This window comes from Jaculus jaculus, chromosome 3 (genome assembly GCF_020740685.1).
Source record: "Jaculus jaculus isolate mJacJac1 chromosome 3, mJacJac1.mat.Y.cur, whole genome shotgun sequence".
Taxonomy (NCBI): domain Eukaryota; kingdom Metazoa; phylum Chordata; class Mammalia; order Rodentia; family Dipodidae; genus Jaculus; species Jaculus jaculus.
Window position 1 is genome coordinate 174,579,060 of NC_059104.1, and position 14,033 is coordinate 174,593,092.

The window sequence follows — 14,033 nt, forward strand, 5'->3', positions numbered from 1 at the left end:
AGCCTGAACTAGAATGAGACCCTACCTTGAAAGACAAACAAACAAAAAAAAAAATGTCATAAGCAATGAATTATTTCACTGGTTGCCTTTATGTCACTAACAAAGCACCTCTTATGTGTTAACTGTCAGAGTTGAATAGCTAACCTGCCATGTCCCCAAATATAGATGGCCTGAACTTCATGGCCAACTTTCCTATATACTATATTTACTGAAAGTATAAACTGACTCTGACTCAAACCTGCCTGGGATTCAGGTACTAACCTTGCTAATCTATGTATCATTTTCAGGTTAAGCTTTGTCCACAATTGCTGTGTCCTAGAAATAAGAGTAGCTGGAACACAGAACTGACTCCTGTGCTGATAACAGAAGTGGCATTCAGAAGGGAGGAGTGATTACTAAAGTCTTCATTACAGAACTCTATGTTTGTATATTTTACTCTTTTGTTATGCTTATGATAAATACTTTGTGATCCTCATAAATTTCATAAATTTAAATCTTAGTTTAAAACCACACAGACATATTTTATAATACATAAAAGTTTGAACTAAAAACATAATCTTTGAATCAGAGGTCCAGAATTCTTGTTTAAAATTTTTTTCACAAAGATTCAGTTCACATAATCACAAAAATAATGGTAGCCTAGAGTAAAACATCAAGTGTTACACCAAATATTTTGGGAATGATGCATCTGTAATAGATTTCAACCACGTGCTATATTCATAAATGCTTTTATGTCATGTGTCCATCACAGCAGTCGGTTGGCAGCAGCTGCACTGTGCTATGGATTTCCTGGCAGATGGGAACCACACTGCAGTGATGGAGTTCATTTTAGTAGGTTTAACAGATGACCCAGTCCTGCGGGTCATCCTCTTCATCGTCATCCTGGGCATCTACCTGGTGACTGTGTTTGGCAACCTCAGCACAATCCTTCTCATCAGGGTCTCTTCTCAGCTCCATCACCCCATGTACTTTTTCCTGAGCCACTTGGCTTTTGCTGACATAGGCTATTCATCCTCTGTCACACCCAACATGCTTGTGAACTTCCTGGTGGAGAGGAACACCATCTCCTACCTGGGATGTGGCATCCAGCTTGGCGCAGCTGCTTTCTTTGGGACAGTGGAGTGCTGCATTCTGGCTGCCATGGCCTATGATCGCTTTGTGGCCATCTGCAGCCCACTGCTTTACTCAACCAAAATGTCCACACGAGTCTGTGTCCATTTACTTGTAGTAGCCTATGTAGGTGGTTTTCTTAATGCTTCCTCCTTCACCCTTTCCTTCTTTTCTTTTGTCTTCTGTGGACCAAATAAAATCAATCATTTCTTCTGTGATTTTGCTCCTTTGGTTGAACTCTCCTGTTCTGATGTCAGTGTCTACATAGTTGTTTCCTCCATTTCTACTGGCACAGTCATTGTGGCCACAGTGATTGTCATAGGCATCTCCTACATCTACATCCTCACCACCATCCTGAAGATGCGCTCCACGGAGGGCCGCCACAAGGCCTTCTCCACCTGCACCTCCCACCTCACTGCCGTCACTCTGTTCTTTGGGACAGTCACATTAATTTATGTGATGCCCAAGTCCAGCTTCTCTACTGAGCAGAATAAGGTGTTATCTGTATTCTATGTTGTGGTGATCCCCATGTTGAACCCCCTCATCTATAGTCTCAGGAATAATGAGATTAAGAATGCGCTGAAGAAAAAGCTTGATGGGAAACTATTTTCTTAGGAATGGCCATTACTTCACAGGACTTGGTATAGTAATGATATCTCATAGACACAATAATAAAAAAGTGTATCTATTATTGAAGCATCATTTGATATATATTTAATAGGATAGACAATGATTTACTAAATTTATAAGGTAGACTTTCTGAAACAAATATTGTATCATAGGTTCATAGTTTTATCCAATAAATTTATAGTCAAGAATAGCAAGTTGTACCCTGAAAATTCTTGTCAATTGTGCTCATTTTTTAATCCTTTCGTTGACAAATTCCATACATATAGATAATATACATGAATATAATCCCATCTAACCATCTTACTTTTCTCACATCCCCCCTATACTGAAATCCTCTTCTTTCCAAGTGTACTACCTTCTATTATGATCTAATCACTTTTGTGTTCATATTTTTAAGATGATCTGCTATAAACAATTGAGGATAGTGTGTGTATAATTCTTTTTAAGATTTTTGTCCACTTTCAACAGCATCTCACCCTGAGGTGTGCATGGTCACTGAATTCCTCACCAAGTACGGTCTGAGAGAAATTGACAACGTAGAACAGAAAATAAAATTGCTGAAGATGTTTCCATTATAGTTCCCATCGTCAGTCAAGATGGGTATTGTGTGCATGTATAGTAGTTAGGTCCATGCTCCTGCCCTCAGACTCCAGCACTGATTATACATGGGAAAGTTCCCAAGGAAGAAAAGGAAGAGCTGCTACCAGGCATTGTGCTTCCTTGATAAACATTCTCTGTGAAGGTCCCAGTGTTCTATCACTGAGCCACAGCCACAGCTTCTCCTGAGTGTCTAAATTTACCCCTATATGCTAAAGAGCATCTACAATATTTATCTTTCTCTGTCATCATATTCATTATCAACTTCTCATAAGTTAGGGACCCTCTATGCTAATAAGTATATTGATTCAGAATTGTGAGAGTAATTTATTTCTCTCCTTTCTCTACATTCTTACATCAGATCTCTAAATTTTTTATTCTGAGTGCAAGATTTATATACAGCTTCTCTCCATATCTATCACTACCTCAAGCTGTCTCTTTTATTTAGCTTATCAGTAAATAAGAAATCATATAAGTAGGATACTTAATTTTTGGTACCAAATTGAATATGATGTTGTTTCTCTGATGTTTGGTCAAACATAGTCCCAATATACCCTTCATGGTATTATTAGATGTGCTTAGCATTTAGCACTCACTGGCAGTCAGCTAAGGAGCTTAAAGAATGAGATATTCTGAAGAGAAAAAACTCTTTATTCAGTCTGACCCTGGACTTAAGACTCCTAAAACATTACCACTGTCAGTATTTTCAAGCTGTTCACCTGCACAGTAGGGTTTGGACCAGTTGTACAATTCATTAATCTCTCTGCCTCCTCTTCCTCATTCTCTCCCCTTCTTCTTCTTTCCTTCCTATCTCCCTCACTCAGCATGTGTGAATTACAAGAGCAATTCCTTAAAATCTCTCTCAGAGTATATGGGATTTGAATGTATATATACTTATGCATATCATTATATGTGTCTTCATAAATTATATCTATATATACATATATAACTTTGTCTGGTTCCATTGATTCTCCTGGGTATAACTATCTTAGAGGGTATTAACAGTCATAACAGGTGAAGGAAAGTGTCAAGATCATATCCTCTTAACAGTGTAACATCTTCTCAGACACATGCTCTTGGGGGTAGATAGAATGACAAGTTGTAGCCATTATTATGTTTATAAAGTAATTATAATTTTATAATCCTGATTTCATTAACTAGTAATTAAGATCCATGTCATAGTCATTCTAGGTAAAAATAAAAACTGCATAAACAAAGAGAAATAAATTTAAATAGAAAAATTACAATCATAGTATTTTATGGCATCATTGCATTACTTTTATAGTGAAAATAATAAAAGCTTTAAAAATAATACTTTAGGGCTGGGCATGGTGGCACATGTCTTTAATCCCAACACTTGGGAGGCACAGGTAGGAGGATCACCATGAGTTCAAGGCCACCCTGTGACTACATGGTGAATTCCAGGTCAGCCTGAGATAGAGTGATACCCTACCTCAAAACAAACAAACAAAAATAAAAAATAAATAAATAAAAGAAATAAAACAAAAACCTTACTTTAGGGTTGATCTTGCTTACCATTTAAATGTCTGATTATTCCTTTTGGTCAGAAGTTTATCCTGGTCCAGAGCCAGATTTCTTTTTCTTTTTCTTTTTCTAAGACACTTTACTGTACAAACAAATCCTGTGTTGGTCCTATTCCTCTCATACTGTCCTGTCACATCCCCTCTTCCCACCCTTTCCGCTGAGGGCCCTCATATTCTTTATGGGGTTATGGGTTATGAATGCAACAGTTAATCCCATGGTAATACCCTCCCTGACTCCCCCAAAAAACTGCATTCTTAATATTTGTGTTTATGCCTATAGATTATGACTGTGGCCAACATTCTTTTTTTTTTTTTTAAATAGGAGGTGTACTATAGGGACTCAAAACCGGCCAAAATCTTGAGAATATGAGCCTTTGCTATGGTATAGTAGAACAATGCTTGGTGAACAATGCAGAACACATAATTAGACATACATTGCAGCTCTAAAATTCATTGAAAATTGCGGTAAAAGGGTTGTAATAAATTTAAGAGCTTGAGGAAGGGGTAATGTGTTGGTATATCCTCCAAAGTTAAATATTCTGTCACAGATGGAGAAAGGAGACTCATAAGACTCAGAAATTACATGAAATATACAATATTATAAAGTATCTTAAAGTTAAGACATTATAAGGACCCTCCCCAAGGTTGTAAAAACAGTAAAGGTTGCTAGAGAGAAGAGACCCTCTGACCAGCTGAGCGACCAATATGTGCAGGAGGCTCCAGAAGTACAGCTTTGGGATTCAGCCAGCACTCATGGTGAGGGGGCCTCTCCAGTGAGTCAGCATCTCTTGAGTCACCCATGCTCCTATAAGAGAACCCTCACTGCGGGGCTCCTTCCCGCACAGGTAGTGCCGAGGGAAGGACCAGGCCTGCTGGTTCCTCCCTAGGGGTTGAGGGGATGATGAGCGTCGGACGACCCAGAAACCTCTCCTGGCCACCGGAGAAAAACCACACTGAGTCGGGAGTCTTTGCAATGCAGGAACAACTCGCTTTATTACTCTGAGCAGTTGCCTATATCATGTTGGGGATGAAGGCGGGGATTTTAGGGTGGGAGAAGAGGTAAGGGCCAATAGTAAACTTTAACTATTGAAATGGTAATTACAATTACCACGAGGAAGTAGCAGGCCAGAAGCCCTTAGGCATCCTGCTGAGTCATAGCTGGCCAGAGACAGGTCGCCAAACTTTAGCTAGGCTCAGGAAGTTCCACTAGGCCTCACGCCTAGGCCTTTCAGGGCCCAACACCTCACCCTTACTTCTGTAAGTAAAACCCAATATCTCATTGGTTACCTAAGCTAGACTTGGGTGGAATCATTTCTTTGGCCTGTCATTGCTCCCTTGTGTGGGGTGAGTAGACCTCTGGTTACATCCCGCCAGGGAAAGTCACACAACAACCACCTACCATGTTCTCTATTTAAATCATTTCTTTGTTCTGTAGTGTCTTCTCATCTGAAATTTAAAAAAAAAAAAATTAAAACCTTGAATCCACTAACCCGTCTTCAGAGTTTACTCAGTCTCCAGAATATAGTTGTGCAAAATAATTCTTGAGAGGACTAATGGACAAATGATTTTGCTACATCTTTCTATGAATCCTTATTTGTCATTACTGAAGCATTTAAGTGTTGGTGACAGTAACAGTTCACACTTCATATTGTAGTATCCATTTTGACCCAAATCCTAAACATGGGCTTAATTGTGCTCAATAAATGTTGTTTGGAAAAGTAGATTAAACTAAGCCTCATTTCTCTCATCTTTAAATTATTATAGTAGAAATAGCCCACCAGATCACTGGAAGGATAAAATGAGATAATATATACTAAGTGTTAAGTAGAGAGCTTTGCAGAGGAAGCTTGAATAAAATTCAGTTATTGTTCAGAGATCAACAATTAAGCTATGGCTTTATAAAATTAGGATGACCAAAATAGTTGGACTAAGTCTGCAAGCTGAAGATCAAAGTGTCTATTATTCTCCATCATAACATAACTGGCCAAACCAGTTGTTACCTGTTCAAGGTACATATACTAAGGTAGTAATTCTTACTTTGGAGGCCCCTGTGCTACAGTTCTCTCTATAGCATTAACATTTTATACCGTTGGCTATTAAAATTATTTTTATTTTTTTTATTAACAGCTTCCAAGATTGTAAGCAATATCCTATGGTAATCCCTCCCTCCCCCGACTTTCCCCTTTGAAACTCCACTCTCCATCATATCCCCTCCTCCTCTCAATCAGTCTCTCTTTTATTTTGATGTCGTGATCTTTTCCTCCTGTTATGATGGTCTTGTGTAGGTAGTGTCAAACACTGTGAGGCCACGTATATCCAGGCCATTTTGTGTCTGGAGTTAAAAGTGCCTGGTAAATAATTGTAATCTCAACTTTAGGATACTGAGATATGGCTCAGTGTGTAAGAATGTATGCTACATGAGAAGCCAAGTTCATCCTCAGCACCTACTAAAAAGATTGGTATGGCCAAACATGCCAGTGACCCCAGTGTTGAGGGTGGCAGAGTCAGAAGGTTCTCTAGAACTCACTGTCAAGCAGGCTAAGTGAAAACAGGTGAGCTTCAGGTTCACTTGAAACCATGTCTCAGAGAAATAAATGGACAGAGTCAGAGAGAAAGACCCCCAGATATATTTACACACACGCACACACAGATGGCATGAATATTCACCTACACATATTCAGGCTCACACTACATATTCACCAAAATAAAACATTAACAACACTCAACTTTACATCTATTCCTCCTGTGTTATTTAAGGTGTCTCTTAGAGGATAGTACATCCATCATTACAAAGTACGTATTGGACTGAACAGACATTGAATGAAAGAAAGCAAAGACATCCATCCTGTGTTTAAGATTTAGTATACTCTTAACTTGAAATATCAAATAAAATTTAAGCAAACATTTCCCTCAGATACCTTGCTATCATGTACTTTCAATAATTACCAAATAAAACTTCACTAGTAATTGTATTAAACAGAAAAGATCACTTTATTAACAGACTCCTTGACGACTAGTTGTGTTAATATGCTATGAAGTGCTAATATTCATCTGAGAATGTGATAATGACCTTGGTGTATGTGAATTCACATTTGAGTCCACAGGCTCTTTGGAGACATATCCCCAATGATAAACAATAAAAGACAGTGTTGCAACTATAAAATCATACCAGCCTTGTATTTTATACTTTAAAATGGATTCTCATTTCCAGAGGTAAGATTTTGCTATGGCAAGTAAAAATATCTTTTGTTGATTTTCCTTTATCTTTGGAGAATACTTTCCTCCTTGAAAATGTATCTGTATGTATGAGCCATGGCTGGGAATCAAGTCAGATGGAATAAGGCAAACAACGGGGATAAAGAAAACATTTTAGCTGAATCAACTAGTTCTGTACTCAAATTCCTGTGAATTATCAAGCCTAACTCGGTTTTCGAAGATTCCTTACTTCTTCACACTTAATATTTTTAATAGTTTCTAAGCTTTACACTCATTAAAAGGCTCAGCAATTAGCTTTGAAATGCTTGTTGGCTTATTCTCAGTAAATGTCTGGCGGAAAGACTGACTTGTTTTATTGACTGAAAGCTCCAGCATCCCAGGCCTAGACACTAGACACGCACAGGGAAATAAAGCCAGTATCTCAGGAGGTGAGAATCCACCTGGCCCCAGGCTGCGTGAACCTGGATAAATATCTTAACTTGCAAACTGAATATTTATTCACTAATGTGCTCTGTTGAAAATCACATCAAATCATTCCATCGTACCTCACTTAAGAGAATATTGTTACCCTGAGAATAGATTTGGTGTGCATGTTTAGACAAGTCTTAATAATGATAATGTTCCAAATGCTATTCATAACTTTACATGGTAGTTAGATTGATACCTCAGATGATTTGTTGAAACAATGATTTAAATGAAATACTAAGCTATTTAATAAATTTACAAATAGGTGTTTCCACCTATAATTTCATTCATTTCTTACCAGTTCTAAAAAGAAAACACAGTTCTATCTTAAATACTGTCCTTAAGGCATGGTGCATTTAACTGATAGTTTTCATTAAATGATGTCAGTAAGAAAGTGTCTCTTTTATGTGTTAATGCTCAAAAACCTGAAATGCTGACCTGCCATGTGCCCCCATCTTCATTGCAACTCCTCTAATTTAGTTTCATTTGTAAAGAAATAGACCAAGTTCAACATTGTTGGGGTTCAAATCCCAGTCCTACCACATCATATGAAACCATAACTTTTTAACATGTTCAAAGTAATTTGTTCCCAAAATAAATGGAACTAATAATAATGCTTAAAACTATACTTCATGGAAATAAAAATAGAATTACACATAAATTTTAACCCTATACTCATGTGTTACTAAGCATCTATTCAAGTAGCATTAGAGATTAGTCAAGTCATGACATAACTTTTTTTTTTGTTTATTTTATTTATTTATTTCAGAGCAACAGACAAGGAGAAAGAGGCAGAGAGGGAGAGAGAGAGAGAGAGAGAGAGAGAGAGAGAGAGAGAGAGAGAGAGAGAGAGAGAATGAGCAAGCCAGGGCCACCAGCCACTGCAAACGAACTCCAGATGCCTGTGCCCCCTTGTGCATCTGGCTAATGTGGGTCCTGGGGAATCAAGCCTCAAACTGGGGTCCTAAGGCTTCACAGGCAAGCACTTAACTGCTAAGCCACCTCTCCAGCCCATTACATAACATTTTATTTGTACATTTCAATCCTTTGCTGTATGATAATTATTTTACCATTTCCATAAGTCACATTTTTAAATTCTAAGCTTTTCAGCCAATCAGGTATGTTTTATAGATCAAAGAAAATGTGTAGATTCTTTTAAGCAAATTTCTGTTTTAATTTTTAATAATTATTTTATTTATTTATTTGAGAGAGAAAGAGGCAGAGAGTGAAAGAGAGAGAGAATGGACATGCCAGAGCCTCCAGGCACTGCAATTTAACTCCAGATGCATGTGCCACCTTGTGCATCTGGCTTACCTGGGTCCTGGTGAATCAAACCTGGGTCCCTTGCCTTTGCAGGTAAATGCCATAATTGCTAAACCATCTCTCCAGCCTATGTTTTAAACATTTTTAAGCACATTAATTATGCATAAATATGCAAGCAAAGTATAAATACATAGAAATATGCACAAATAGGGCTAGAGAGATGGGTTAGAGGTCAAGCAGTTCCTGTGAAGCCTAAGGACCCTGGTCTAAGGCTCAATTCCCCAGGACCCACGTTAGCCAGATGCACAAGGGGGTGCACAAGTCTGGAGTTTGTTTGCAGTGGCTGGAGGCCCTGGCACGCCCATTTTCTCTCTCTCTCTCTCTCTCTCTCTCTCTGCCTCTTCCTCTGTCTGTCGCTCTTAAATAAATAAAAATAAAAACAACAAAAAGAGAAAAAAGAAATATACACAAATATGAACAGTAGTGCAAATTGTAACTTCAATTATGTATTTGTTTTTAATAACTACAATCCATGCATAAATGAAAGTGAAACCATATGTTCATAAATGTTTTCATGTCATGCGTCCATCACAGCTCTGTGTCAGCAGCAGCTGCACTGTCCCATGGATTTCCTGGCAGATGGGAACCACACTGCAGTGACGGAGTTCATTTTACTGGGCTTAACAGATGACCCAGTCCTGCGAGTCTTCCTCTTCATCGTCATCCTGGGCATCTACCTAGTGACTGTGTCTGGAAACCTCAGCACAATCCTTCTCATCAGGGTCTCTTCTCAGCTCCATCACCCCATGTACTTTTTCCTGAGCCACTTGGCTTCTGCTGACATAGGCTGTTCATCCTCTGTCACACCCAACATGCTTGTGAACTTCCTGGTGGAGAGGAACCCCATCTCCTACCTGGGATGTGGCATCCAGCATGGCACAGCTGCTTTCTTTGGGACAATGGAGTGCTTCCTTTTGGCTGCCATGGCCTATGATCGCTTTGTGGCCATCTGCAGCCCACTGCTTTACTCAACAAGAATGTCCACACGAGTCTGTGTCCATTTACTTGCAGTAGCCTATGTAGGTGGTTTTCTTAATGCTTGCTGCTTTACCGTTTCCTTCTTTTCTTTTATCTTCTGTGGACCAAAGAGAATCAATCATTTTTACTGTGATTTTGCTCCTTTAGTTGAACTCTCCTGTTCTGATGTTACAGTCTCTGCAATTATACCCTCAATTTCTACTGGCACAGTGGTTGTGACTACAGTGATTATCATAGCCGTCTCCTACATCTACATCCTCATCACCATCCTGAAGATGCGCTCCACTGAGGGCCGCCACAAGGCCTTCTCCACCTGCACCTCCCACCTCACTGCCGTCACTCTGTACTATGGGACCGTCACATTCATTTATGTGATGCCCAAGTCCAGCTTCTCCACTGACCAGAACAAGGTGGTGTCCGTATTCTACATGGTGGTAATCCCCATGTTGAACCCCCTCATCTACAGCCTGAGAAATAATGAGATTAAGGGAGCCCTGAAAAGACACCTTGGTAGAAAAATATTTTCTTAGAGACCTCTGTTATTTCCTGAGACTTGGTGTAATCATGATATCTGTGGACATAATAACAGACGCTAGCTGTGTGTCAGTGGTTGAAATAGGTTTTGATACACATATTTACCTGGATATGGAGCTTTTATAGTAAATGAGGAGGATAAATTTTCTCATATCACAGGGTGAATAATAGTAGGTTTTGTTTTATAAATATCTACAGTCATTAGTAACCAACTGTCTCCCATAAATATCATATCCTGAAAACTCTTTTCCATTGCATTTATATTTTTAAGTATTTTTCTTATACAACTAGTGTGTCCACTTTCAACAGAAGCTCAACCTATGGTGTGCATAGTAAGTATACTCATGAATAAGTTATTTTTACAAGAAAATGGAAAATGAGAATATAAAATAAAATTTCTGGAGATTTCTTTTATTACAGTAAGGTTACACATATGTGTGAGGATTATATAACCATAACAGTTAGGTCTGTGTTCTTTTCCTTGGACTCTAACATTATTATCCATGGGGTGGGCCACATAGAAAATAAAATGCTCATGAATAGTCACTGTCCCTGAGAAACATTCTCTGTGATAGTTGGGATTATTCCCAGGACCTAGTGTGTATAAGTGTTCTAACACTGAGCCCCTATGAATCTTCTTGACCTCTAGATTATAATAACTACCACACTTATTTTTCTTTATTTTTCTTCTCTGTTCCCCCCCAATTAACTCCCATCCAGTTAGGGACTCAATGCTAACCAGTTTATTGATTCTGAAGCATGAGAGTAATTTATTTCTCTTCCTCCTCTGTACACCTATATTGGATCAACAAGTTTCATACATTCTGAGACAAATACTTATCTACTGCTTCTCTCCATGATTGTCAGTGTTTCTACTTCAAGCAGACCCTTCATATTTAGTTTACATACTTGTACCTGTAAGATGGTTAAGTTCATGGTCAACTTGACTAGGATGTGATGAGTGATGTTTGGTGAAACACTGGTCCCAATAAGCATTAATTCTTAACAAGAACTTCTAGGAAACAGTGGTTTTAGCAGAACAGAAAACCCTTTGGTAATGAAAATAGAAACTGCTGAAAATATGGAACCTTTCCATTCTGCCAGATTTCGGTGAGCAGAAGAGAGAGGCAGATTTTACCCTACCCTCCTGTTTACTCTGTCTTACTGGACCAGGAGTTCCACTGGGAAAATGAACCACAGATGTCACCTGGCAGTGACGATCCTAGTGAGATGGATTGAGGTGACACTATTCAGAGCTCTCACCTTCTCCCTCATTTTTGCATGTTCAAAGATTGTAAAAAGTTTTGGATGCATTTCAGCAATATAGTGCTTGTCATATCCTGAGATTTCGTAAACTATACTATACTAAACACAAACAGAAAAAAACATTTTATATTCAGGGTATTATGGTACATACCTAATCTTCTGGCACCTTACATGAAGGCAGGATGATTACAATACATTAGCCAGCCTCAGATGTGAGAAACTTTCTCAAAGGGAAAAGGGATATTTTTAAGATGCAGTACATGCTAATTTGATGTACATAAGCTTACCATCACCTCACATTGTTTTGGTGATAGAGTATTTATTTATTTATTTTATTTTATTTTATTTTATTTTATTTATTTTTATTTTTTTTGGTTTTTCGAGGTAGGGTCTCACTCTGGCCCAGGCTGACCTGGAATTCACTATGGACTCTCAGGGTGGCCTTGAACTCACAGCAATCCTCCTACCTCTGCCTCCCAAGTGCTGGGATTAAAGGCGTGCGCCACCACGCCCGGCTAAGTATTTAAAATCTACTATTTAGGGTTGGAAAGGTGGCTTAGCAGTAAAGGTACTTGCATGCAAAGCCAAAAAACCCAGATTTGGTTCCCTAGGACCCACATAAGCCAGATGCACAAGGTGGTGCGTACATCTGGAGTTTGTTTGCAGCGGTTAAAGGCCCTAGCACCTGGCACATCCATTCTCTATCTCCCTTTCTCTCTCTCTCTCTTTCAAATAAATAAATAAAATAGAATAAAAATATTTTTTAAATCTACTCTTTAGAAAATGTCAAGCATATAACATAAATATTTAACTACATTACACATTGTCCACTGCATTCCTAGACATTCAAAATTTATATTTGCAACTTTACACTCTGTTGTTTTTTTTTTTTACTTCCTGTTATCCACACCCCAAACACCTGATAACCACTAATGGGCTGTTTCTACATGGGAGGAAACTTTATTTACTACTTAATAATATTCATTTATATACATGTCCTAATTTCTCTATCCACTTGTCATAGACAGATTTTGATTGTTTCCATGTCTTGTGTACCCTGAATTGTGCAAGAATTATCAAGATAATTTACATATCTCCGTGTGGTGCTGATTTCCCTTCCTTTTTTATACACTCTGAAGAAGAATTTTTGGATAAAGTTTAAACTTGTACAACTGCTGGGGCAAAATGGTTCCAACCATCCTGATCAACCATGGAAACTGCATTCCCCAGCCATACCAATATCCCAGGCGAGGTGTGCCTCACTGTGACATAGTGCCATGACCTAAATGGGTACAAACTAATTTCTTTCTCACGGGGTTTAAGGCCAGCTCCACAGCATATAATCACATCAGATACTAGAATCCATACACTACATATTACAAGCATACCAAAATAAAAATTTTTAAACCCTCATCTTTGATGCATCTTTCCGTGCTGAATGTGAGTGTGGTAGTGTGAATGGAGGCTCTCCAATATATTCAGGAATTTTCGTCAATCTTGCAACTTGGTGTCACTGTGGGTAGATGCTAGGGTGCAGCCCTAAGGTGTGGGGGCATATCTAGAATGCTTGAGCTCTGCCTGGGGGTCCTGGAGTGTGCTTGCTTATGGGCTTATGGTGTTGGTGGTGGTTTTTTTTTCTTTTTTCTTTGGATCTCTGAGTGTGAAAGGGGGCCAACTTCTTCCACCATTATGGAACTTCCCCTGGATCTGTAAGCTTTAATAAATCTCTTTCTCTCATAACTTGTGCCTGGTTTAGAGATTCATCCCAGCCACATAAAGCTGACTACAACAGAATTGATACCAGAGCATGGGTTGTTGTTGCTGTGTGATGAATCTGACCATGAGTGTTTTGGTCTTTTGGAACTTTTGTGTTGGAGTAACCGGTATGGACTTGGTACTTGCAACTGAAAATGCCTTCTAGAGCAGAAAGCCAAGTTTTATGGACTATTCTGGTGAAAACTTGAAAATTCAAAGTGCAGAGAGAATTGTATTTGGAGGCTTTGCTTAAAGGAAAGACTGTTGAAATGGTCTACTGGCATAAGGGCTGGCTGCATTCTGCTACTCATGCCCAGAGAGTTTGATCAAGGTTATATTCATAGTGGACTGATGTATTTGACTAAAGATATGGAAAGGAGAAATTTAAGATTTAAATTGGAAAAACTTAAGCAAGTTTAAAATTAGGAGTACTGAAGCTGGTAACAAGTGGCTATTGTCAAATACATTAGCATTTGGGAGGAAGATGACCTGACTACTTTACATTAAAACAACATAAAGGATGCCCAAGGAAACACTGGATGGTAAAAATGCAAACTCTTTTGAGTTGACTGAAAAGAAGGAACCTGCTCTTCAAGGTCAAGATTTATTTTATCC

At 38.6% G+C, this 14,033-nt stretch overlaps 2 protein-coding genes across 2 annotated transcripts; both read left to right on the plus strand.

Moving 5' to 3' along the window:
• Positions 1-780: 780 nt before the first annotated feature.
• Positions 781-1,725, plus strand: LOC101598527 (olfactory receptor 502-like). Its single transcript, XM_004650696.2, has one exon. It carries the CDS (start codon positions 781-783, stop codon positions 1,723-1,725), a length of 945 nt encoding a protein of 314 aa, XP_004650753.2.
• Positions 1,726-9,448: 7,723 nt separating this feature from the next.
• On the plus strand, positions 9,449-10,393 carry LOC101605665 (olfactory receptor 502-like). The gene has a single exon (XM_004650897.3). The coding sequence runs from the start codon at positions 9,449-9,451 to the stop codon at positions 10,391-10,393; it is 945 nt and encodes a 314-aa protein (XP_004650954.3).
• Positions 10,394-14,033: the final 3,640 nt, after the last annotated feature.

Bases quoted from the DNA above. Each gene is read 5' to 3' on its own strand.
- LOC101598527 (XM_004650696.2), top strand. From the start codon at position 781: ATGGATTTCCTGGCAGATGGGAACCACACTGCAGTGATGGAGTTCATT.
- LOC101605665 (XM_004650897.3), top strand. From the start codon at position 9,449: ATGGATTTCCTGGCAGATGGGAACCACACTGCAGTGACGGAGTTCATT.